Source organism: Pseudopodoces humilis, chromosome 2 (assembly GCF_049639895.1).
Source record: "Pseudopodoces humilis isolate 2021_Gansu_Grassland_sample_001 chromosome 2, ASM4963989v1, whole genome shotgun sequence".
Classification (NCBI taxonomy): Eukaryota; Metazoa; Chordata; class Aves; order Passeriformes; family Paridae; genus Pseudopodoces; species Pseudopodoces humilis.
This window is the reverse complement of record NC_142201.1, coordinates 102,320,458-102,347,091: the sequence shown is the minus strand read 5'-3', so window position 1 is coordinate 102,347,091 and position 26,634 is coordinate 102,320,458. Positions and strand designations below refer to the sequence as shown.

Genomic DNA, 26,634 nt, shown 5'->3' with positions numbered 1-26,634 from the left:
TGATTAGAATAACACCCTGGAGTTCCGGCGGGTCCCCGCCATCCCCGGGGGCCGCGGGGATGCGAGCCCTCCCCCGCTCGCCCGGCCCCGCTGCCGAGGGGCTGTGCCGGGATGGGGCGCGGGCAGGGGGATGCACGGGGCCCCGCGGGGTCCCGGCCCTGCCCGCGGAGGCATCCGCGGGGCGCGGAGCCTTTTGTTATGCTAATCCGAGCTGACATCACTCCGCATATCAAAGCCGAGGGGGCCGCATATAAGGCGACTCCGGGGGCCGCCCCGCCAGAGCGGCTCCGGTCCCTGCGCAGCCCGGCCCGGGCGGAGGTAAGCGGAGACCGCCAGGGAATGTGAGCCACTGCCCAGAGAGGTGGGAAGGGGACAGCGGAGCCCCTCGAAAAGCCGAAGGTGCGGGGCTGGCCGTGAACAGGGGTTTGCGAGGCGTGGAAAGAATTCCAAGGAGAGGGGATGCATCCCGGAGGATGCGTGGGAGGAGGAAGACCGCCGAGGGGTTCGACGGAGAAAGGATTCTTAGAGGCTGCAAAGCAGACGGAGGAGATGCCAGGGAGAGAGGAGGCTTGGACACTGCAAGGGAGAAGGGAGACTTGGAGTATGCAAGGAAAAGGGAGACCCGGAGAATTGCAAGGAAAACGGGAGACCCGGGTGGATGCATGGGGCAGGGAGAACTGAGGGAATGCACGGAAGAGGGGAGGCTTGGAGACTGCAAGGGAGAGGGGATACCCGGGGGAATGCAAGGAAGGAGGAGACTCGGAGGCTGAATTAAGAGACCTGAGACCCAGCGGGGGGAAGTATGAGTGCAGGAGGGAGGGGAGGACCTAGGGGAGAGGGAGACGCACAGGGTGGAGAGACCCGCGCCCGGTGAGCGGCAGGGAAGAGGAGACACCCAAGAGTTGGGAGACTGGAGACCCAGGGGCTGAAGTCAGGTGGGGGACTTGAAGCTGTAAATGTGCAAGACAATGCAAGGAGCTGCAGAGCAGAGAGGAGTCCGGGAGGCTGCAGGGTAGTGGGGACGTCCAGGGGCTGCAGGGGAGAAGGGGGAACCAGAAGGCAGCAAGGGACTGGTGAGACCCGGCAGCTGGAATCAGCTGCACCACCCTCTATTCCTTTTCTGTGCTCCCAGTCCTCACTGCAGGTCATCTGGGGATATGCTACCCCTAAACCAGGCTACTGTGCTTCTGGAGAGAGCTGCAGGCTGGCAGCAGAGTCAGGTGGATGTCTTTGTTTCCTGGATGGGAAAAATGGAAGAATGTGAGCTGGATATTCACGGGTTTATGTACAGTTAAAATTGCCTGTTCCTGAGTCCAGAGTCTTGGAGGTGTCTGATGGGAGTGTTTTCTGTGTGCCAGAGCCATGAGGTGAAGAGAAAAGAGAGCTTTGAGTTAAAAACAGCTCCTGTTTTTAGGAGTCCACGGGCCACTTGCTGTTGGTTTGATCAGTGACCCAGAGTTCACCAGAGCTGTAAACATCCCATCTGCCCCCAAGTGTGTCCCCCCTGACCCCTTGCAAATTGCTCTTGCAAATGTAATCTGTGATGAGCTGGACTGAGTGGGAAAAGGCATTATTGCCTCTCCAAATAAAAGGGGTGCAATTGCATGCAAACTGCAAATTGAAGTTCTTTGGGTGGGTATGGGGGAATTAGATAACTTCTCTTCTTCTCCAGGGGTTGAAAAAACCCCCAAACTGTGACTTTTTAAAGGCAGGGGAGGAAAGTAGGGAATTGTGGTGGTTGGTCAGGTTTAGTGAGAGTGTTTTAGACCATCTAAGACATTTTACACCCAGTCCTCGTGTTGTTCAGCAGTTCACTGAAGGGGTCTGAAATACCTCAATAGACACTGAAAGGCATGGGCAGAATTAAGGGTTGAAGGTTTCCAGCGTGCTTGTAGAGCAGTGGGAAGAAAAGGGCTCCCAAAGATTAAGAGATACAAAAATACTCTGAAACAAGAAGCTTGTATGTCTGGATGCTTATGAGAGCACTGCCTTCAAGGGAAGCATCAAACCCAAATCCAAGCGGGCATTAAAGAAAAACAATTCATGGCAATGAAATACTGCCTCCCTTGTAGGCAGTCAGTTTTGTCTTGGACTTCAAGAGAGCCAGGAACTCACCCCTAGAGGTCATTAAAATTCTTAGTAGTAACAGCACTTCTCTAGTAACCCTTTACACCAGGCGCTGGGGTTGAGATAGCCAAAAAGCACACTGGATAGAAAAATACGCTGCAGATGGCAGAGAAAGCAGTCAGAAATATTCATTCCCCTCAATTGCTCCCCAAATGGGGATATTTAGGCAGAAAGCTGCAGTTGGGCAAATCCAGAGCTGGGAATCAGGTAGGATACCCTTTTTCCAGGGTAAGAGGCTTCCCAAAGTGAAGCTGACTGCTCCAACCATTCTCTTCCTAAACGCCTTTGAGAGGTTGATGTGGGGGGATGCACAGTTACAGTTTGCTTGTGTCAGTCTGCTATGTGATGAGTTGTGAGGCTCCAGGGATGCAATGTGGTGGGCAGGTTTTTCTGTTTATTTTGCTATTGTCATTCTCATGGGATGGGAAACCACTGCAAAGACCGCAAAAAGCAGCCCAGAGCGGTGTCTGAAGCGAATAACTGAAGGGAAACCCATTTACTGCGGTTAATACCTCTGCTAAAATAAGCAAGCCATGCCCTGGAGACAGAGAGGACCCCTCTAAGGATTTAAGTCCTGCACCTGGTTTGTTTATCTGTTTTGCCTATAGAAGGAAAAAATCAACAAAAAGAAAGGAGGTGTGGGGGTATCCCTGAGAGCTTTTTTGTCTCCTCCAGGCTGCTCCCTGGAGACAAAAAGGGGATTTTATGTTTACAGAGTTGCAACCTTTTCCGTGAGCTCCAGGTGCCAAGGACTTGGAAGAAGTGAGAGGCAGAGTTAATGAAGTGAGAAGAAAAGCAAAAGGTAAAGAGCAAAACACATTTATTGTAACAGATCAGAGAGAAACATCTGCAGGGAAAGGGCATCTGCATTAAGTAAGGAAATGCAGTTTTTATTATTTGTCTTCTCTGCAGAAAAAAGAGAGAGGAAAAAGAAATCTGGAGAGAGGAAAGGGAGAGATGAATAGCTGAAGATCTTTAGTCTAAAGATATATATTTTTTTTTTCTTCTTCTTCCTGAGCAGTTGCACAAACTTTTTGGAAAAGGGAAGAAAAAAAACCAAAACACTAAAGTGGAGCACCGAATGACGTCTTGCCATGTGCAGGGTTAAATACAACAGGGAAACACACAATCAGACCATAACTCCGTGTAATTCAACCCATACGGTTTGTCTGTCTGTTGACTCAAAAGGTTGTATCAAGGCTTGGCAAGGAGGGGACTGAGAAGAGATAATCCAAACCTTTTCATGATTCATAAACCACTCCTTTGCAATTTGGATAATAGATTTCTCTCTCTCAGTGACTCGCTAAACTTCAGAGTTAACCGTAGCTTGGGCTTTTTCTCTCTCTCCTTTCAGGTTATTCATCTCCCAGAACAAGCAATACCCAAACTGAAGGAAAATACATTGCACAAAATATTAAGAAAACTCCTTTTTTAAAAAAAAATTCTTTGGAGAAGCTGGTTTCCTTTGGCTAGCAGGAGAAAGTGGAGAAAATGAAGCCAAGCCTGCGATTTTTCTTAGCTGGTTTTCTGTTGTGGATTCTGCAGACAGGGCTGTGCTATGGGATAAAATGGATGTAAGTACCTGGCTCTATCTCTGCATTTTTAATGTGTTTGTAAGAATTGCTGGTCTCTTACCTGTTTGTACAACTGCTGCTTGAGGCATACTGTAAGGCTGTTTAAAGAGAAGTAAGCACTACAGTTCTCCAGGCATTGATTGATTTCAAGTGTGTGTACTAAGGGCTTATGTTAACAATGTCTCCATCTTCTTTCTAAAATATGCATGATTTAGGCTCATTTTTTCCCTCCTCATTGATACCAAGGGAAAGGCACACACTTGAATGCTCACATGAGCCACTTAATGAAGTTTCTAGCATTAGCTCTTGTTATGCTGGGGAACTCTCCCACCAGGACCACTGGTTGTGCTGAGTAGGAACTGAGAGGAGTAGGAATGGCTGAGATAATGCTGCCCATCTCCAACCACAGGGGATGCTTGACAGATAACATGGGTTTTTTGTGGACCTTTTAACCTTTGGGTTTTGTGAAGGCTGTAAAAAATGAGGTGAGGAGGGGGGAGGAGGGTGAAGAAATACCAGGGACTGTGGTCAAGTCAGGATTGAGTTTCCTTGGAGGTAATGTCACTGCAAAGTGAAAATATCACTCTAATTTCCTTGCTTAAGCAAGCAATCAGTTAGTTGCATGCTACAAAATAAACAAACAGGCCACTCCAATGCCAGTCTGGTTTCATGCCCTTGATCTGTCTTTTCTTCTTGGGTTTGGGGCTGGGCACAAAATAAATATGGGAATATGGGTTTGCCTCAAACAATCATTTTTGGTAGAAGAAAAGGCACAATAATATAGTGTCAGGAAGACTCTGTAGAGCATTAAAGCAATGATGTTTGGGTTAGGTGGTGAAACTTGGACAGGAGGTTCCTGTTTCGTAGCTCCTTCTGCCACAGACTTCATGCTATGTCTGATTCCCCTTCTGCTGTTCCAGTCATTGTCAGTTGAAGCTCTACTCATGCCATCTTTCATAAAGAATAATTTGGATACCTGCAAATTAAACTGTCCCATTGGAGCCAGTGTTTTTACTGCCCATCATCTAGTCAGGGAAGAGAGAATCTTCCAGATTCAACTTCTCCAAACAGAGACATCCAACAGAAACATTAAGTGATAGCCTCTGGCAATGCTGTTTACTGCAGGGAGCTGCTAGATACCACACACCTACCTTTTATATCCATAAAGTGAAGCATAGTGAACCTCTCCATAGAGTGTTTAAATGCACACAGGTGGGAGGAGTAGTCATCTACTTAAGGGCATCTTTCAAGGTGGCATGCTTGCCTATGGCAGGAAGGTAGGAACTATGATTTTTAAGTTTCCTTCCAGCCCAAATCATTCCATCATCTTTTATTTGCTGTCTCCATACTCTAAGGACCATCTTGGAAGTAGAGGAAAGATCTGGTTTGCTCTTCAGTGCCTTGGCTTTACACCTTGTAGTAGTCAGCAGAGCTCAATTACATAACCCAGCTGTTTCTTTCCACCAGCTTCCTCCAGTATTTAGGCTCTCAGCTCTGCCCATATGGCACCAGGAAAGGCGGGCATCTCCTTCCTACAGGATATTTAGCAACATGTCCATGGGACTCCTTTGCAGTGTTTATTTCTATGCAGCACGGAAATAAAGCTGTTTTGTGGCACCCTGATTCAGCAGGACTTTTATGTGTAGCACCATGACTGACTGGAGGGACTTGTCCATATGCTTGGCATTGGTGTCCCACTTAGGCAAGGTGCTTAATCCTGAGTGAAGGGCTTGGGTTCTTCCAAAGGGCAGGGGTGAGGTGAGCTCCAGAGGGAACCTGATAGTATGGTGAGAAGGCATAGACATGTAAAAATGCTGGGAGGCAAGGCAAGGTCCCTAATAGGCTTGCTGTCAAAAGCAGCCTTTTGGCTACTAAGTGATTAAGCTATAAGGGTTGCTTTTGGGGATGAGTGGGGGGAGAAGCACTTGGAGGCAAGACACCACAGCTGCTGCTCCTCCCCTTCCCAGCAGACATATCCCCCCTATCAAAAAGTGAGTGGGAAAGATGAAAGCTTGGATTAAAGTGGTATTTGAAGCATGAATGGCATGCAGATGCACCGCTGAGCTCCCCTCACACCTGTTTAAAACTCGGTAGAGACCTGCGCTCCCTGTCCACAGCACTTTGCAACTGGGATGCTGGCAGCTGGAATTTCACAAAATGGTTTGTTTTTTTCTTTCATTTGCTGTTTCTCCTCATTTCCCCACTCTTATTTTCCTATGGAAACACAGGCTAATTTTTTCCCACTCCCCATCCTTCTTTTTCCTTGGGGCTCAGGGATTGTCCTTAGAAATTGCATGGGTAAATTCTTGGCAAACAGAGTACCAAATACTGGGTAATACCTCAGACTTGCTTATCCCAGCCCTGGACTCATATTCTGGGTGCCATACAATTGAAATCTGCTCCTTCCTTGTCTCTCTCATGAACAGAGACGTGAGGAAAAAGGATGGGATGAAGGTGGAAAGTGCTATGTGATGTTTTCAATTGTGGGCTTTTCTCAGCAGTCTGCCCCCTGCATCATTTTTGTAGGCATGGTGCCAGAGGCTAGCTTCAAAGAGGATTTGGGAGGGGAAGGGAGAGATAAGAAGGTGGGTTTCACTGGCCTGGAGATGAGGGATTGACTTATATGAAAGGTGATAGGTAATTTAATTTTGATTCAGTGTGTGATGTAATTGCAGGGGGAAGGGAACAAGAAAAACACAATTTTCAGCCATTTAGGAATTCTCAGTAACACAAAGATGCCCTGAAAATTAGTAAAAGCAGGGAGAAGGTAACAAAAATAATTATTTATTTTACTTGGCTTATTTTTATGAGTTCTGTGGTCCAGATCCCCAACTGTTGGAAGTTAGTGCTGGGACCCACCAAACATCCAGCATGCATGTGTGTGGGCATTCAGTATCTTGTATGCATGCTCTTGCTCTTGTGTACATTTCTCTTGCTGAAGAAATTTCATATCTTGTGCTCTTCCATCTGAGCTCCAGAGAGCTACTGAGGTGTCAAGGCAGAGTATGGTTCCAGATCTTTGCTGGATCAGGATTGTTGTGGAGATGCAGCCTTTCTCATCAATGTATATGAAACCCTGTGTCTTATTTTTGCAAACAGTTTCCCATCCTTAGAGCAAAGCAGGTGTGTGGGGAGGCTACATCATTTTGTGGTGCTCAGTGCTGTTTTGTCACAGTGGCTGGGAAGGTGAGGCAGCCATTGGTTTTCATGAGCTATGTCTTGGGGCCAATGCTCCTAGCAATTCTGTCACCTTCCCCATCTGCTTTTGCAATTCATTTAGCTTTCCCAGGAGAGTTTGGGTTTGACCAAGCAGGTGCTGGAGAAACATATTTGGGTAGAACTGAAAAGCAGATGAGCACTAGAGGGAGCTGCAGCCAGATGTGCATGCCCCAAAGGTCTGCAGATGTTGGGATGTCCAGGCACAGAGTAGCTTCTGAGGCACTTCTGCCTCCACAGGGGCTGGCATCTCCTCTGTCTCTCTGTATTGATTATCCCCTTCAATGTGGGGATTTTTTTTTCTTTTTTCCTTTATTTTTTTCTCCTTTTTTCCCTCTTTTTTTCTCTTTTTTTTCCTTTTCCTTTTCCTTTTCCTTTTCCTTTTCCTTTTCCTTTTCCTTTTCCTTTTCCTTTTCCTTTTCCTTTTCCTTTTCCTTTTCCTTTTCCTTTTCCTTTTCCTTTTCCTTTTCCTTTTCCTTTTCCTTTTCCTTTTCCTTTTCCTTTCCCTTTCCCTTTCCCTTTCCCTTTCCCTTTCCCTTTCCCTTTCCCTTTCCCTTTCCCTTTCCCTTTTCCCTTCCCTTTCCCCTTCCCTTCCCTTCCCCTCCCTCTTTTCATGGCTTGCAGAATGTGCCCAGGACAGCAAGTGCTGGCATAGGAATACCCATTTTCATTTTCAGGTGGAGTTGGTCACTTTGGGAAGTCTCTGTCTGTCCCTATTGTGGTGACCCAATCATGTCTCATGTGCTCTGAAGCTGAAGCTCTGGAGCTGTGCTCCTGTGCCCCAGCTGAACCCCATTCCCAGCTACTGCTGCACAATTCCTATGGTTATTGCAGCCCTTCAGAAGCAAAAGGTAGCTTAAGCACACTTTTGGTGAGCACTTGATGTCCCCCAGCTCACCAACCTTGAGCAGCCCTCCTGCAGCCAGCAAAAAGCAGGGGAGAAGATGGAAAGGTTTTTGTGCTTCCTGGCAGCTCCTGCTTCTCTCCTTCCATCAGTAGTGGGAGGAAGCTGGGACGTGGAGACACGGGCGCCTGTGAGGAGACTGTCTGCCTGGCAGGGGACTGCTAGATGAGCTGCTGTGAAAGAACTGCAGGATGGTGATGGCAGGAGGGGAATAGGCTGGGGGTGAGGAAAGGGGAGGTATCACGTTTTTGAAGTTTGTTCTTCACTCCATAGGCAGCTCAGGGAAAGTTGACAAAGATCCATGGCCTTGCTTGGCACTCAGTGAGCCAGCTCACTGCTGGCATTGACTTCAGTCAAGCTTGGGCTTGAAGTCAATGGCCTTGTGCCCACTACTGCCAGCACTGAATTTGGCACCATATCTGAAAACAGCTCTTATTTTAAGCTTTTAGTTCAGGGTTGGTTTCCCCCCACACATGCTTCTCTCCTTCTTCCTCTTCTTTCTTTCTTTTTTTTTTTTTTTTTTAAACCACATAAATCCTACTCCTCTTTTTCAAAAGGCCTTGCAGAACCAGGGGAAACATTTACCAGGGGATGTGGTATCTTTCCCAGGACTTGTGGTTCCCAGACTGGAACTGAGGCAGGGCAGGGTGGCAGGGACATGGGCTGCCTGTGACTACCAGAAGCTTGGACAAGGTTATTGTAAGACCACTGCATGCATTTTCCATATGAAAACCTGAGAAAATGAGGCTCCTGCAGATTAAAAACCTTCAATGAGATAAAATACAAAAAGAACCCTCAATCTCTGCCTCCATTAACGTTTACCACTCACTTCACTCTCCACAGCCATGTCATTTTGTCTAAATTTTTTTGTGTCACCCACATCCCTGCAAGATTAAGGAGTTGAGGAACAGACATTAAAACCAATGCCTTTTCAGAAAGCAAAGCTGGTAATTTGGAGTAGAAGTTCACAGTTTCACCATCAGTCCCTCTGTGAGACTTTCTCAGATCATGTCACACAGGGGAAGGTGGGGAGATGCCTCCAGAGAGAAGACTCTTCAAGGGTGTTTTAAAGGACACCAATGCTTTGCTGCTCAGTTGAAGGAGTTTTACTCCCTTTGGCTCGACCAGAAGCAGTGTCCTACTCACAGGGTACCTTGTAAATCAAATAATATATGACTTTCATTGATATCTGAAGGTGCTTCTTCCTAACCTGCAGTTCCTAAGAATAGTCCTCTCATGGGGCCCAGACATGCAGGAATGGGCCCATACCTCTCAAAGAACCTAACACTGCAGAGCATTAATGTTTTTAAATTAATTTAATAACTGCCTGAGATAATGAAAGGAATAAACAAATGTCATGATCCATCTATATTTCCTCTGTAATTATGATCATGGTTTTCTGTCAGTATCCAGAATTTCAGCTGAAAGACCTTCTGTGTTATATATAGACCAGGAGATGTTTGGTTTAGGCCCGGTATACTTAAAGGGATGGATCAAATATGTATATTTTTAAAAATCCTGAAACAACTACCCCTTGGTTGTCTGGAGAATGAGAGATGGGGCAGGGGAATTAAGTGAGAAGAGCACAGTGTTATCAGGAGGAAATACTGAAAAACATTTCCAGGATGAAAGGTGGTAAACTCCCCTTTTCAGATGAAGGGTATGAGTCCACAGAAAAATGTTTGTTAGGGATTTTTTTTTCCCAGGTTGACGAATGAAGGATGTTTTTCTAATTATGCCCTTGAGGGCTGGATTTTCAGGCTGGCTATGCCCCATTGGCTCCAGTTTCCCTCTCAGTGCTGGTGATCAGTGGAGACTGGGTGAAAGTAGGCCAGATACCCACCACAAAATCCTACCATCGACCACCCTCTCCTGGGGAGTGTTTTTTCTTTCCAAAAATGGACATTGTTTCCCAATAATGTCATTGCAGGCAGTGGATATCCATCCTCTGATGCTGCCAGAATTTAGGAAGCAGAGAAGGGTGGTGCATTTCCACAGGGAGGATTTAGAGTGACATGGAGTGGAGAAGATTTTCCTAAATGTAGGACAAAGACTGGGCAAACCTAGGTGGTCAGGGCATGGACTAGATGACCTACTAGATCTCTTCACATTCCTGAGCTGTGATTTATAAATGCACTTTTCAGTCTCAGCAAGTGACTCCAGTAACTGAGTTTTCCATTTTACCTTTTAATTTTTCCTCCTGATGCTTGGAGATGTTCCCAATTATATGTTCTCATAAGCAAAAACATGAAGTTCAAGCCTGGGAGATGCTCAGAAAACACCTTCCTGCATCCTGCAGTTTTATTCTGAGTAGGCTTCCTGGAGTTCTGCTCATTCTATAATAGCTGTTACTGCCATTTACTGAGTTCTTACCAATCTGAAGGAATTTTCCCTCTTCCATGAAGTAAATGGTTTTCTTGTTGCATTAGAAATCTGGTTCTCTAATGGTGATCACTTCCAGCCATCTGTAACAATACAGTCTCATTGTATCACATCCGGATTTTTCACACTGAGGATGAGTTTTGGTCTGAATTCTGCTTTCATTGCTACCTGTAGGTGATTATTTGTGCTGTTCATGACTTGTCAGTAACAGTGAGATAGAGGTACCTCAATGTAGCCTTCCAGTTTGTTTAAAGAGGCTGAAGACCTCTATGAAGGATCAGAAAATGTGATGCAGGCCTAGGGAGATACATGAATCCTACTTCAGGGCCAGCTAAAACATTCCAAGGCCTCTCAAGTGCCACCTTACACACCTGATTAGAAAACTGAGCTGCTGCCTCATAGTACAGCCTCTCTCAGAGACTTGGAATGTTCCTCATTTGCCTGAAGCTCAGGCTGTGAAGTTCTCTCTCTGCTCCTGCCACACCCTGCCTGTTTCCCTTGCTGCTGGGACATGCTGTGCTGGAGTATTTATCATTTATATTCTATTACTGATGAGCTGCTTTGGCTTCTTGCCTGATTTGTGTTTCAGCTCATTCCTGGGAGTTGCTGATAGGCTTTCTGGGATAAGTTTTCACAGATTCCTGGTGTCAAGTGCTAGGGGTTGGATATATCTCATTCAGCTCTGTGCTTATACCATTCAGATATCTGTGTCCCTGCTCAGTGTCTGTGTTTCCTATATAGAGCAGAAAATAAGTGCTTCTAAGTCATGATGGTATCTTACTATAGGTCTCAAAAGCACAAAAGGCTAACTACTGCCTCGATGTGGCTTTTTGCTTTCCATGAGCTTAAGAAGGATCCTGAAGGACTGCTGTGAGGTCTGCACTGCAGAGGTTTGCAGTCAGGTGACAGTCATACTATTCAGAGGCTCATGTCTCACTTTCAAGGACATCTTCAAGGATCTCTCTGAGATACTGGAACACACAGTATTATCACCAACAAGTTTTTTTATCCACCAGCTCAGGTCCACATCTAAGGCAGGATGAATTGCCTTCTGGAGGGGCCAAACAGGGAGCACCATGTGCCTATGAGCACCAGCGTGTATGGGACCAAGAGGAACTGCAGGCCAGAATTTCTGATGATTAAATCATAGAATCATTTAGGTCGGAAAATACCTCTATGATCTTTGAGTCCAACCAATAACTTAACACTGCCAAGTCCACCACTTTTTCCTTTCCCTCGACATTCACTGGCAATGCTTTCTGCTTGCAGTATGTTTAACACACCTCTTAAATACTGGTATAAACTATATATAGCTAGCAGAGTGGTAGTTTCCCTTCCAAGTTTGCCACTGATTATCTAGTGCCAGAAATGGCAAACTCCAGTCACCCAGGAATTTGTCAGTGTAGGCCTGTTCATCCCCAGCAAGGATTTAATACCTCCAGTTTTGGTTAGAGCTCCATTTTAGCTCTCTTTGCATCTCATTTAACTTCTGAAGAATGTGGATGTTACAGTAATAAAGTGAAATGCGCCCCAAAATGTGTTTGCTAATAAGCCAAACTAACCAAGATGGCTTGGGATGAAGGAGAGAAGGAAAATGTGTTAAAAATGTGTAAATATGTGTTGAAGTTGTGTTGCTGTGATCAGATGCCATCAGATTATTGATGCAGCCAGCTAGAAAGTTGTTTTATGGGAATAAATAACTTTTTTGATTACCCTAAGAAAGCCATAAAGATACAAAGAGTTACACACCAGACTTCTGCTGATCTTTGTGGGTGCTCAGGAAAAAGGGTACAGCCCTATAAGGTGCATATCAGCATTTGTTCTTTTTTTGACCTGGAAAAGTTGGCAATTGGATAGTAGAAGAGCCACCACTGTGGGATGTTCTTCTCTTCCATGGTAACATATGTGCTGGTATTCATGGATCCCTTCTTGGATTTGATTTTGTTACTCTTTCTGCACATTATCCCACTGAGATTTTGCACTGTGATTTTTGGAGACTAGAGAAACAGACTTATCTGTGTGCAACAGTGGTTGAATCAGTGGAGGCCCTTGGCATTAACTCTAAGTGAAAGCATATGTTTGCAAATTTGGTGACTTTTCCCTAGGCCTCACAGGGGATTTTCTCCATAATTAATTGCATGACATTTAGCATAATCCTTTGAGAGTGTGTGAGACAGATGCTGAATGCAAAGTAATGATAACACCAATGTTGCTTTTTTTCCCAAATGCCACAGTCTTGGAGGATCCAGATTTCTTTTATCATGGAACTGATGGGTCATTTTTTACTCTGTTGAGAGGTCTGTGCTCTTCATTCTTCAGCAAACAACATTCCCCATAGGATTTATCCTGTTGAACTTGACATATGCCCCTGGAGCTTTGTGCAGACTCCCCTCAGTAATGGAGAGAATTGCACACACTGCTAAATGGTGTTTCTTCCCACCTACCTTAAATACCTACTTTATATGAGATAAATCACTCTTCATAGTTGCTCATTTTTCTCAACAGCTTTATCTAGGCACCTGTTTACAGAAAGCTTTAATTAAGTCAGGTGGACATAGGTGACTAAACTGTGTTTTAATGGTTTTTTTGCATGTGCTTGTCTCCTCAGAGCTCTGTCCAAGACTCCTTTGGTTTTGGCCCTGAATCAAACCCAGCACTGCAAGCAGCTTGAAGGCCTGGTGGTTTCTCAGGTGCAGCTGTGCCGCAGCAACCTGGAGCTAATGCAGACCATTATTCAGGCAGCACGAGAAGTGATAAAAACCTGCCGTAAAACTTTTTCAGACATGCGGTGGAACTGCTCTTCAATAGAGCTGGCTCCTAACTACTTGCTGGACTTAGAGAGAGGTAAACAGCACTGCTGGCTCACTTGGGACTGGAGTCAGTAGAGTCAGCCTGTGTATGTGTGTATGTATGTGTGTGCTGGAGATAGAAATGGTCTTGTTCCTGGGAGGCCATGGAGGGACTACAAAGCTCACTTGTCCTGTCCTCTGAGACCACATTCATCATCACAGTGCCAGTCATGTCTAGAGGCTCTTGGGTCCAAGACCTGGTTTGCCACAGCTCTTACAAAGCGGACCACCATTCTGGTCTGCTCATCCCACTGGGAGTCATGGGATGAGCACAGGAGCAAAAGGAGGCAGGAGATTCCATGGAAGGGCTTATCCACATGCTCTAAGAACAAATCACACCACAGTGAACAAGATGCCTAAATCCATGTGACTCCTTGTCCCACTGGGATGTTGTCTTATGTTGAAGAGTTCACTTAGGAGATGTGCTCCACTAGTTAGTGGTGCCATGGGACTTCTCAGCTCCAGAGAGCTGGTGTGTTGGCTGCTCTGTGGGACACAGACTTTGTGAGTATTTTTCTGGGGAACGTTTATCTGGCCCAGGAAGCTGAGCTGGAGTTCTTTTCTCTTCCAGGCACAAGGGAGTCAGCATTTGTGTATGCCCTGTCTGCTGCTGCCATCAGCCACACCATTGCCAGAGCCTGCACCACCGGGGACCTCCCTGGCTGTTCCTGCGGTCCCATCCCAGGTGAGACACCTGGACCTGGGTATCGATGGGGAGGATGTGCAGACAACCTCAACTATGGTCTTATCATGGGGTCCAAATTTTCAGATGCTCCCATGAAGATGAAAAAATCAGGATCACAAGCCAATAAACTGATGCATCTGCACAACAGTGAAGTAGGGAGACAGGTAACAAATCCACAAGAGTTATTGTACTTGTGTAGTGTTGGTCACTCAGTGAGGTCCAGTGTCTCTATCTTCTTCTAGTGAAGGGAGCAGGTTTCTCCCAGATTGCTCTGAACTCCTTTGATGTGCTGAGAATGGTGTCTGTATAACTCACCCTGTGACTCAGGGAGTCCCAAATGCTATTATCAGCCCTGTTTAACCATGGGTGAGATGTCTCATTGCCACCTGTTGCACAGCCAAGGTTGACTGTGGCTTGCCTACCCCAGGAGGTGTGGTGGGGACGGGTCCCATCATGCTCTGCCAAGGGCATTGGGCAGGCAAAATGTTGTGTAAATGTGGAGGATTATCATCTGCCAGATACATCCAGCAGTAGTTGCCTACAGCCATCCCTACAGCCAGGAGGGGGGATTCTTTTCCTTTTTAAACTGCTATGCTAGTGATTATCTCATATCTGGCACAAGCTGCTTTTAACAGCTTGCATCCAGTGGAGGGATAATATTTACCATGTGCAGTGCCTGGTGTGCACTTATGTGCAAATCCCTATAGCAGCCCTCCATGCAGCTGAAGAAATGGATGGGGGGGATATAAAATTGATCCCTGCACCCATCTCTGGGGCTCCAGTGGCTCCACAGACTGCTCCTACTGCACAGCTTGGTCCTTCCAGGGCTTCCTCTGCAGACAAACTTGGAGCATGCTGAGCTCATTGGGAGCTTGCTGTGTAGCTACAGGCTGAGTCCACCTTTTCAGAGCACAGCCATGCTGAACTTTCCCTCCCAGGCTCTTTTTTTTTTTTTTTGCTATTCCCACATTATTGGATTTGTTTGCTTGGGGTTTGGGGTTTTTTAAAATTTTTATTTTATTTTTGTAAGGTCTTGAGTTTTTGTTTCAATTGCAAAGGGCAAATTTTTGTTTGGGACATTGAGTTGCCATGGCTGGTGCATTCAGCCCTTCCTGCCATCCTGCCATGTTCCACAGAAATGAGAATAGTACAGAATCAAAGTAAAAGGCTATTTTGGCCCCATAACCAGCAGAAAGGCAGGGTGAGAGTGCACTGAATTCAATAAAGCCATGACATCTCTCTTACCAAAGCCCAGAGCTGCTGGAGATTGAAATTGATGTTAATTATCTATTATTATGGCCTGCTTTGATATTCATCTCCATAGGAATTTAGAGGGTGGAAATGCAGCCCAATATAGATAGCTGATCAAAATTCAAAATACTCTTCTGTCTTGTGGCTGCAAAGGAGCACTTGTGCAAGAAGTCCTGGACTGATAGTGATCCCCAAAGAGCTGCAGGATCTCATTCACTTTGCAAAGTAGCAACTTTAGACTGCCTGTGCAGAAGTGAGAACAGCAGTACTCTTCTATAGCAGTTCCTGCTAAGGAATTACCTTCATTAGGAAGCTAGTGGGATGTCTGGCAGTAAGGGAAGGGCATTTCCTAACTCCTGCATTCCTTTTTGCAGGTCTTGAAAGCCTCTCTTGAAATGAAATGTAAGTGCCATGGAGTTTCTGGGTCATGCTCTATCAAGACCTGTTGGAAAGGCCTTCAAGAACTGCAAGACATTGCACTGGACCTCAAAACCAAATATTTATCTGCCACTAAGGTTGTTCACCGGCCCATGGGCACACGCAAATACCTCGTGCCAAAGGATATTGATATCAGACCAGTTAAGGAGACAGAGCTGATTTATCTGCAGAGCTCACCTGATTTCTGCATGAAGAATGAAAAAGTGGGGTCACATGGGACCCAGGACAGGTGAGGACTTCTGCAGTGGGTGCTCACTGTACTCTGATGGCAAAGAGAAAAGGGCAAGAGGGGAACATGTATGAATAAGGGTGACATACACATGCAGGTAAAGCACATCTCTGACATACAATATGGTTTACCAGTGCCTAATCCTGTTAATGATGGCTGTGGACAAACAGGGCTTGCTGACACATTTTCCATTACACAATCAAGCACAGGATACATTTCAAAATTCCCCAGGCAGCTCACCTCCACGGGAACTTGTAAGGATCAAGTAGCTGCTCCATACTGTGCCGAGTCTCAGTCATTTCTTGCAGCCACTGCTGATTAGAAGAGTTGTTATTCTATGGCTCTCCTAAGCAGGCAAATGTTAACCCAGTTAGAACCAGCATTCCTAGATTGTCTTAAAAAAAAAAAACAACACTACAAAGATGATATTTAATTTTTTTTTCTTCTACTGCAATTAAAGGCCCAAGTGTGTTTGTATTGCTTATGACTCTGCAGAGAAATTTCTTTATTGCATTAATATTAGGGATTTAAGGTCATTATGATCAAGGCCAGCCTCCACTGGGCAGCATACTGTCCCCTTTCACAGCAGACAGGTGTGCCTTTCTCTTCCTACTGTCTGTTTAATTTCCTCCAAGACAAACTAATTAAACATTTCAACAATCTGAGCATCTCTAGGTGGGCAGGCCCATCTGACAGCTCTAGAGCTGACCCATCAACAGCCAAAAAAGTGTGTGTTTCTAGAATTTTCCTAATTTTTGTTAGGTGGCTGCAATGGCTGGATCTCAACCTCTCTCTTTAGTTGCTGTCTTTCTGGCTTACCTTTCCTTAGATAGTTCTCATAATTTTTTTTTGCTCTTTTGTTATCTCATGGTGGCAGCTCAGTCAAGTTGCAAGGAGTATGTGCCTGGCCTTTTTTGGGATGCCTACCTTTTAATGGACATAGTGGTATTTGGACCATTATGGTTCAATGGAGAGAAGATTTTGCTGAAATGAAATGACCCAAATGCAGACAAGATAAACAATATATGCATGTGGGGATGTGGCAGCTGGGGACATGGGTTAGTGGTGGGCTTGGCACTGCTGTGGACTTGATGATTTTAGAGGGCTTTTACAGCCTAAATGATTCTGCTTCAGCATTTAACTGGTGGAGCTGATCAGTAGATAAGACAGCTGAGTGAGGCAAGACTGTCTTTTTTGTCCCCTGATGTTTTATGACAGTTAATGTCCTGTATCCTCTGACATCAGTGGCTGGACTGCTTTACAACAGCACTTATCTGACATCTCTGTGGTGGGAACACCAGACTTACCTTTACTGCCAGTGGAGCATTAATTATCAAGTGAAGATATTTATGAGTCATTGAGAATAGCAGGGAAAAAGCTTGTATTGAAACTGGTTTTTGAAGGAAAATGTCATCTGAGTGGAAGTGAAGTTTTTGTGGATTTGTATGGATTTTGACATATTTGTGCCTTGAAAAATACCTCTTTGTTGTGCCTTCTGTTTTGCAAGGAAAAAAATCGGTGAAGATTATTTGGAAATTAGTTTTATAGGAATTGCATTAAATGAACGGGTTGTGTCAAAACAAAGTTGAATTCATTACAGATTTGCCAAGTAAAACTGGCAAATTTCATGAGCTGAAATCCTTTCAAGGGACAGGAAGGTGTGACTTCTTCATCTGATCCTATTTCACAGCAGATTTTAACTTTTTATCCCATCTAGGGATGAAAAACGTGTTAAGGTCCTGAATTTTTTTTTTCCTTCTGAGGAAAGGAAAATGTGTATTGCAGGCGTCTGTTTATCCCAAGCTGGATGACAGCCATGGTTGTGAACCTGCCAGCCAAGGGTCCACAGGAAGTGAGCTTGAGTGAGGATTTAGAAGACCAGGATATTAAGGCAGGAGAGGATGACTTTCAAAAGAAACTTGTCAAAAAATACTCCTCATTCTCAGATGTGCAAGACGGTGATGGCCATGGGAGGGGAGGAGGGTGAGATAGTCCAGTGCTGAGATTCAGGCATCACTCAGACCAAGTTTTAAGGTCATGTGTAGTTGGGCTTGTCCATGCAGTCCATCTGCAGCCTCTTGAGAAGATGCCTGGTGTCTTGGCATGTGTAATACAAGCCATAGCAACTCCTTTCCTGAACTAAATTACTGGAGGAAATAAATGTAAAACACAGTGTGTTTGAAGATTTGTTCACACTTCCTGGGGGGAGCAGGGAAAGGGAGGGGATCTTCCCCAGCCTCCTCCTCCCATGGATGCCTTTTTCTCTTTGCAAATTTTCTCTCATGAAGAGAGTGCCTAAATGCATTTTAAATGTGGTGACTCTGTTCCAGCCTGCCACAGAGCTGCAGACATAATGCCTAGTGACAGGGATAAGGTAAAAGGGGCACAAAAGGAATGCTCAAAAGAAAGGGCATGGCAAAATGTGGTTCATATTTACTCTAGAAAGATGTAAAAATGCTCACATGGGAATAGCTCAAACCTGTTTTTATTTAATGGGTCATGTCCTGGAGGCATTTGAACATTTTATCTTTAGGCACATCAAACTTTTCTGTAGGTAGTTCCCGCTGTTTCCAAGTAGTATAGTTTTTAAGGCCAGTCATGGCAATGAAGTCAAAAAGTTTGTGGTTTTGTTTTGTTTTTTTTTTTTGTGGTCCCTCATTTGGTCTACTCTCTCTTCAACCACCTTTCCATTTCCTTTCTGGCCTTTTTCTGGGTGCAGAGGTCAATCCATGCCTAGGCTGTTACAGTGCAGTCCCCTGTGTCCACAACCTAGGAGACTTTGATCTGGTCATCTTCAGTATTTTCCAGCCCTGCTTTCTGCCTCCAGAGGGATTGGATTCGGAGGGGGTAATATGCCATTAACGCTCCCTTTTCCTATTGCTTGATTAAAATATTCATATTGAAGCATTTTTGTGACAAAAAATGAGCAGTTTTGCGGCATATCCAGGGAAAGTCCTTTTCCTCCTCCCTCTTCCCAAGGTCTGGTTCTTGTTCATAGCATGCTAATGGAAACAGGACAGAGGTTGATGGTTAAGTTGCAACACCTTGGATGTGTTGGATTTCACTGTATGCTGTAGAAAACAATCCTGCACTGCCAGGTGGGTGGAAGGGATAATTTAATTGATGACCCCTCTAATGTGGGGGATCATATTATGTAGACTTATTGTGTGTTTTTCAGGAAGGAAAGAGAATTATTTGTAGATGAACCATATGAAAATCCACTCAGAAAATGAGCCCCTGGTTACTCAGAAGCCTTTTAGAGCTCTTTCCTGAAAGTATTTCAAAGCCTTCTCCAGAACAAGCCTGAAACATTTTCTAAGACACTTTGAAGTTTTCTTAGCTTGTTGAAATTTAGAAATGGTTTGGAAATCTCTATGCCTCCAAGCACTCAGGGTATATCCAGATTTCAAGGTCAGGGAACTAAACTCACACCTGAGGTTTGAGGCCTCTTTGAAAAGCTGATTAAGGAGCTGATTTTTGCAACTGGTACCCAATTCTCCTGCAAACAAGACTTACTGTCACATTGACTCCAGCAAAGCTCTATGTGCTTATATACCACCATCACACTTTCATAACAAATTAAAAATGGTCTGGAGAAAAGTCTAAAGAAGCTGATCTGTGAAGTTGCAAGTAAAACTTTCAATACAACAAATCAACCACTGGGAAAAAATGTAAATACTCCCCTTCTCAGAGATTTCTTGAACAAAAGTACTTTTTCATCTTTTAACAAAGTGGTTCAGTTGCTCCTGCCTGAAAAAATCACTACCAGCTTTGAGTGAGTGAAAAATAATGGCAGATGATAAAATTGAGATCTCTTTTGTGAGAAAAGAAGCAAAAAAATGAATCCCTTTATAAGTAGGGTGCAATGTATCATGTTTCAAAGGCTGTTTAAGGCTCCTTAATGAATCCAATGAAAGGGAAATTCTGCCATGCAGGCAAAAGCATCCAGGCCCTGAAGCTTTGCAGAGATAACAGAGCTGTTTATTACTGATCTTTCCCAGAGCAATATTGGAATAAAGCTGAATATGGGAATGAGCTCTCTTATGCTGCAGAAATCGGCAGCCTAAAAAGAAGTTTTGCAATAAACAATGTGCTGCAGCTTCGCTGGGTTGATCAGTCACTCCTCAGTTGACTCACTGAGGCAAGGAATGTTTGTGTGCCACTCTGGTGGCTGCTCCTTGCTCACATATCCTTTTTTTACTGCAATATAAAATATTAGTCACAAATGTCTTAGGCTGGTATGCTTTCTTGGATATGAACATACATGAAGTTGGCTGAGCATACATCTGCTGCTCAGTTCTCAGTGCTCAGCAGCAGCCCTTGGTACCACATCTCTCCTGCTACCCCAAAAATGTGCTTTGTATTGTGTGATAGTGTGGAGATTGTTCAGCCTGTGGAAGAGAAGGCTCTGGGGAGATATTAAAGGCCCTTCCAGTGCCTAAAGGGGCTCCAAGAGAGCTGGAGAGCAACTTTGGACTAGGGCCTGGAGGGACAGGACAGGGGGCAATGGCTTCCCACTGCCAGAGAACAGGGTTAGATGGGATATTGGGAAGAAATTATTCTCTGTGAGGGTGCTCACTGGAACAGGTTGTTTAGAGAAGCTGTGACTGCCCCATCCCTGGAAGTGTTCCAGGCTATACTGGATGGGGTTTGGGACAACTGGTGGCAAGTGTCCCTACTCCTGGCATGGGGGTTGGAACAGGCTGGTCTTTTACTGCATTTTCCCCCTGTACTGAGCACTGGAGAGGCTGCACCTTGAGAACTATGTTAGTGTTGCTCCCCTTGCTCCAAGGCAGACATGGAGTGTGTCCAGAGAAGGGCTGTTTGAGGGGTCTGAAATATAAGTCCTATGAGGAGTGGCTGAGAGCACAGGCATTGTTGAGTCTGGAGAAGAGGAGGCTCAGGGGAGACCTTATCACACTCTACAACTCCCTGAAAAGAGACTGTAATCAGGCCATGGCCTGTCTCTTCTCCCAGGAAACCAGTGATAGGACAAAAGGAAATGGCTTCAAATTGTGCTGAGGGAGGTTCAGGTTTGAGATTAAAAAGATTTTCTTCAGTGATAGATTCTTTAAGCATTGAAACAGGCTGCCTAGGGAAGTCACCAGCCCTGGAAGTGTTTAAAAAAAGTGAACATGGCACTTTGTGATATGGTTTAGTGGACTTGGTGGTATTGAGTCCAGGGTTGGACTTCATGATCTGGGAGGTTTTTCCTGACCTTAATGATTCTATTCTATAATGCTATGATCTCCAAGGTCCCCTTACAACCAAAACCACTCTGTGATTCTTTGTTTATGTAGGCAATGAAATTTTTTAGCAGAAGCACTCATATGTAGCTGGGGAAGAGTAGTAGTTATGGATAGACAACAGCATTTGATGTTTGCTTTTTGTTACGGCTTCTTTTAGTTTCTGTTAGTGAGGGCACAGGGTAAGATGAGCTTTGAGTGAGTTACAATGAGTTCAATGATAGTTGTTTTTTGGAACAGTTATCAAATGTGCTACCCTTTTTTGGATGAGATCTGACAAATTCTGAATAAGAAACAGCAAATGATGCTTTTATGAGTGTCCCAGAAGAACTGCAGGAAACCTGCTCTAGCTAAAGATGTCCTTGTACATAGCAGGGGGGCAGGTGGACTAGATGGCCTTTAAAGATTCCTTCCAACCCAAACTGTTGTATGATTTTATGAAAGTCAGAAAAACATTACCTTTCTGTTCCTCCCACCTTATTTAGGTGTTATTCCTTCTTTCCCAGTGCAACGTGCTTGCAGCTGGTGCCCGTGTCAGTAATTAGGCCAGCTGTGCTTTTTCTTCTTATTAGTTAATGTGTGGGGAAGATTGAATTCTTTCTACTTTGAGAGACCTGAATTTGATCATAAAGTTTCCTGAACAGGTTTGTGAATAAAAAAATTATTTGTGAAAGAATAATTTCACATGGTAAAATTGCAATGGATAATTAATCTAGCCCTCTTAAATATATTTAGTCCCTCTGCAACCAAATGGCATTTGAGTTAGAGACAATTTGGTCTAGGAATGATTTTCCATGGACCTTGATCTTTTCAGGAGCAAGGTTGACCTGACACCACCTAGGCTGTTACTGAAGATGTTTCTCTACTCTGCTCTTGAAAGCACTTTCCCTAAACAACCTGTACCAGGGTTTTACTATCCTCAGTGTTAGGTTTTCTTAATTGAAATTTAAACTAAACATAATCTAAAATCTAAAAAACCCAAATAATTTCTTGTCCTCTTTCATTGGCATATAAAGAGCATTTTTTTTTTCTCTCCTTGTAGCAATAATCTTTTATAGAGGGGAAGACACCTCTTTTAGCATGCTTCTCTAAATTACTGCCTTCATTGTTTTCTACGTTCTGGACTGCTCCTCTGGCTCCACTGGGAACATTCCCACATTTAGCTAGATCTTTCTCAAAGTGTGTTGCTTACTTTGCACTTTAATCCACTGTCACAAAATATCCTCAACTCCTTCTTCCCTAACATTATACCCAAATTTTTATGTTCACTCTCAACTCCTCATTAATGAAAATACAGGCTAGTTCCAGGATGTCTCTTGACATCTTCTCACTGACATATGCTATTGATAACTTTCTTGTGTAGTTGTTTAGCATCAGACTCCAGTCATTCCTTGTGGATGAGAATGCAATTTAAAAGTAGATAAGATTCTGCCCTCAAAATCTTATATGAAGCTGTGACCTTGATGTATTCTTAGGAATGTCCATTGTGTTATATATCTCCTGAGGGATTAGAATTATTTTTTTCTTTCTTTCTTTTATATACTGCTGCATAACTTGACATTACTAGAGCAAGGGGCACCAAAGAAATAAATATGAATTTGATTTAAAAGAGAAAAAAAACTTTAGACAGCAGTACGGTGTTCTGGGATTTGGGACAGCTGGAGTTCATGATGGCAGATGGTCAGAAAGGGCCGAGGGAATCACGCAGCCAAGGGGACGAGATGTCAAGGAAGGAATATCCCTTCTATCATCCCTAATGCAACAGCCCAGGTGCTGGTGGTGTATGAGGAAAAGGACTACAGAAAGGGCTCAGATTTATGGTTATACCTGTAACAGCATCTCCCTCATCCACTGGGAGATGCACTGGGCCAGAAAGGCAGTTGCTGTGCTCCAGAATGACTTTTTTTATGTCCTCATAAAAAGTCCTTATCAATAGGACTGATGGAGTGGGGTTCCAGTGGGTATCTTGTTCCTGTCATCATATGTCATAATTGTGGATGACAGTACAGAGTTGACCTCAGTTTGGATCCCAGATGTCAGCTGTGCAACCAAAAAATTATGTATCTTTCTATCTGCTGGTGGGACAGAGTAAATAGGGATTCACAATGAAGTTGTGTGACGTTGCTAAGTTGGAATTCATCAATCTTAGAGGTCTTTTCCAATCAAAATAATTCTATGATCTCCCCCTAGCTTTTAAAATTAAAATTCCCACTCTCCATCTGGAGGAAGACTCTCAGAAGTTGTGGAGTGCCCTTCACAACCTCTGCTGAGGAGTCACCCCCATGATGAGGCTGAATGGTGTACTGCAGTGCTTCTGCAAATGAGGGCTGGAAAGGGGGGGATTTTGGACAGGCATATTGAGTGGGATTTGTGCAGCCAACACTGCTGACCTTTTCCCTCTTAAGAAAAAAGAACTGTGACAATATGAAAGCCTGCTCTTGAGCCAGAATTTTGGCTAGGATTATGGCCGAAGCATAATTTCTCAAGTCTTCCAAGTGCTTCTAGAGGTTACAGTGTTGTGTTACGATGCAATCGCCTGCCTTCATGTTTTCTCTCCGAGGCTGAGGAGGAGGGCATTTCTCTGAGTTGCTGGAATTGTGCTGGACCAGGCCCAAAACAAATGAGATGGAACTTAACCCATCAGTGGGGAGCCTGGTGAGACCACAGCTGTAGGCTCTTAAAGCTGATGTTCAGGGCAGCTTCTGTGGGTAAACTCTGGTCTTTGGAGTTCTTTGTCTTCCCCCACTGCCTGAGAAACCACCTGCTTCATCTTGTTTAATGAAAAATGAATTTAATTCATATGCAGGCCTATGCTTTAAAACAGAAAACAAAACCTCTGCTTAGTGTCATTGTCAGGAAAGTCTTCTAGAAGCCCATATATATTTATGCTGGGGTCAAAACTTTGTTTTGGCTATTCAACCCACACATTCTGAATGTTCCCATTTCCTGATACCAAACTTAGGGAAGCTTGAGGATTTATTTAATAAGATTTTTCTTTTTTCCTTTCTTTGTTTCAGGCTGTGGGCAATGGGGAAGGTATATGGGAAGGCATATCTCCTACTAGACTTTTTTTTTTTTTTTGGGCAAACCACAGGAGTGGATGGAGAGAAAGAGAGAACCCCAGGTCCCAATACAGCAGGTAGAAGAGTTTTGTGTTCTATTTGAATGGGGTAAATATCACTGTTGTGTGCTTTGTATGTTTGGGGAGTGAATGTCCTCAGTGGAGAGCTGGAGTCAGAGTGGACCCGTATTCCTTTTGTTCTAGTGAGCTCCCAGCATGAAATGAAATGGATGCACTGCAAATCCCTCACCACACTTCTGCAGATTCCCCATCCTCCCTAGCTGAACCTCCAGGAAGCAAAATATCCATCCACTAGCAAAGCTGAGTAAGGTTGACAAATACCCTCCCCTCTTCTAATGTCAACACACCTATATTTGAACCCTTGCTCTGAATACTTAATGCATTTACTAATACATTTATGAAGAGTCATTTGGGGGTTTCTTGTGGAGGTGCCACAGCTCACAGGGGTGCTAACAAGGCATTTGGTTCAGAGTTTGGAAAACACATTCAGTGTGGCTGCACACTTCAGCTTCAGTAGAGGCTTTCAAAGGTTTGTAAATATTTACACACATTTCTGAATGCAAGTTAGTTGGGGGGGGCTTTAAACACTGAACCTAGAGAGGAATGCAAAACAGAATAACAAACAGGAGGCAGAAAAACTTAAAGAAGAGCAAGAACAAAATCTCAACACTTCACTAATCCCGTAACTTCTCCTAAAGTACTACCTCATGAGTGATTCCTATAATTCTCATGGAATTGTTTTCATCTATTAACAGTTGCTTAGCTCAAGGGTCCAAGTTATGCTCCTCTCTCCTCTTCATGCCCCAAAGGAGCCTTTGAGTGTTTCTGTTCAAAATAGACACAAAATAGCCACACTGAAAAATATTTAGGAGATATGTCATCAACCTTTCTTACAGTAGTTTCAAAACTCTATCAAATTCACAGACCCATGGTGTTGGATACATACCAAGAAAGTGCAAGCATCTGACCAAACATGAACACTTCCATTCTGGGTTGTCTTTGCAGTCTGTGGAGAAATGGTGTCTCAAGGACATGGTTCATCTCATCCAAAATTCAATGTCTGGTGCACTTTCATGTCCAGTGAATATTTTAGGAAAAGGGATAGATGGTTTTTGAGGACAGATGTGAAATGGTAATCAATGGATCAATGAAATAGATTCCTCAGTTCAGGAGCTGCTTCTGAACACCTCAAACTATTCACTGGCAAGCAGATAAAATGATGGAATCCAACACAACAACTGATTTATCCCACTGAGTCTGGCTTTAATTAAAAGCAGAAGCAAAACGAGCACTGAAAGTCTGTGTGATATTTGGTGACTTGTCATACTACCCTGTATTCTTGCCATACTTCCTGTTTCTGGGTCAGTACTAAGGGTGTTTTGGGGCCAACCACCCAGCTGCTCTTGCTGTGTTGGGAGAAAATCAAGGGGGAAAAGCTGTACAGTTCAGCCCTGATCACTGATTGTGATTTCCCTGATAGGATCAGTACTGCATAGTGGCTGTAACAGCCTACACAGGATTTTTCCCAGTCTGGAATCTTTGGCATGGAGTCTGTTCAAACACTATCTGGTTGTAGAGCTCCTCCTTTGCCCTTTTCAGGTTAGGCAGTGGTGGACAAATACCAGTGTTTGTTCTTTAGGGTGTCATCTTCTTCCAGCTCCTTTCAGACAGCTTTGGAGCTTGCCTGGGAACACAGATTGCTTGGAATGATTAGTTCTTGTTGTGGAGGTATCCCTATAGCTTTGCTTGTCTGCTCATATGGGAGAGGCCTGGCACAGCTGACAGGCAGTCTGGATGGTGCCAGCCCCAAACTGAGAGTCAGAACAGGAGTTTAATGTTATTTTGGATGTGATTGCAGCCCAGGATTTTCCCTGCCACCCTCGTAGGCGTAGGGGGCTGTTGGCTGGGTGGTCACAGTGCTGGCTTCACCCAGTGCCTTGCAGAGCTGTCAGGCCCAGCAACACCACACGGCAGTGGTTTGGGAATCCCTGCAGGAATCTGCACTCACTCATAGCATTTTCCTTCTTCCAGACAATGCAACAAGACTTCCAATGGGAGTGACAGCTGCGACTTGATGTGCTGTGGCAGAGGCTACAACCCCTACATGGACAAAGTGGTGGAGCGTTGCCACTGCAAATATCACTGGTGCTGCTACGTGACCTGTAAAAAGTGTGAGAGGACTGTTGAGAGATATGTGTGCAAATGAAAACCCTCCTCTGCCCACCTGGGAGCTGAGACAGCAGCGGCACCCCAGCACTATTCAGAGAAAACATTTCCTTGACTAGACATCATTTATCTTTTAAAGACACAGACTTGAGGAGAGATGGTAGGAGAAAAAGCAACAATCATACCAGTAAAAATAAGAATGTAAAAAATCTCCTAAAAAGCCACAAACCCACAAATGTTTTCCCCCCACCAATAAAATGCTCTCTGAGAAGATAAAAGCTCATTTGGGATGGTAACTTCTTCCAAAATATTTCCTATGCTTGCCAATGATGTTCAGCCATCAAGTGCCTTAGTATTCAGAGAAAAAAATATAGGAACTTTCCCTGGGGGAAAAAAAAGCAGCATTTGTTTCACAGTAACTAAGGCTCACACCTGCCTATGCCTTCTAGCACAGATACTGGGTCTCCATTAGGACCATCCCAGAA

The 26,634-nt window shown here is 44.4% G+C and overlaps 1 protein-coding gene across 4 annotated transcripts; it reads left to right on the top strand.

Annotated features, from left to right (window-relative positions):
• The first annotated feature begins 296 nt into the window (after positions 1 to 296).
• Positions 297 to 26,634, top strand: WNT11 (Wnt family member 11). 4 transcript variants are annotated; one of them, XM_014253531.2, is made up of 8 exons: positions 919 to 935; positions 2,843 to 2,929; positions 3,482 to 3,701; positions 12,812 to 13,047; positions 13,624 to 13,737; positions 13,822 to 13,901; positions 15,363 to 15,655; positions 26,015 to 26,634. In XM_014253531.2, the coding sequence occupies exons 3-8, from the start codon at positions 3,619 to 3,621 to the stop codon at positions 26,187 to 26,189; spliced, it is 981 nt and encodes a 326-aa protein (XP_014109006.1). In that variant the 5' UTR covers positions 919 to 935; positions 2,843 to 2,929; positions 3,482 to 3,618; the 3' UTR covers positions 26,190 to 26,634. The 4 variants fall into 4 exon arrangements, with proteins under 4 accessions (XP_087907726.1, XP_014109006.1, XP_087907727.1 ...); XM_088051601.1 differs by adding an exon at positions 23,919 to 24,040 and having other exon boundaries at positions 13,624 to 13,901; positions 26,015 to 26,138; XM_088051600.1 differs by lacking the exon at positions 919 to 935 and adding an exon at positions 297 to 318 and having other exon boundaries at positions 2,803 to 2,929; positions 13,624 to 13,901.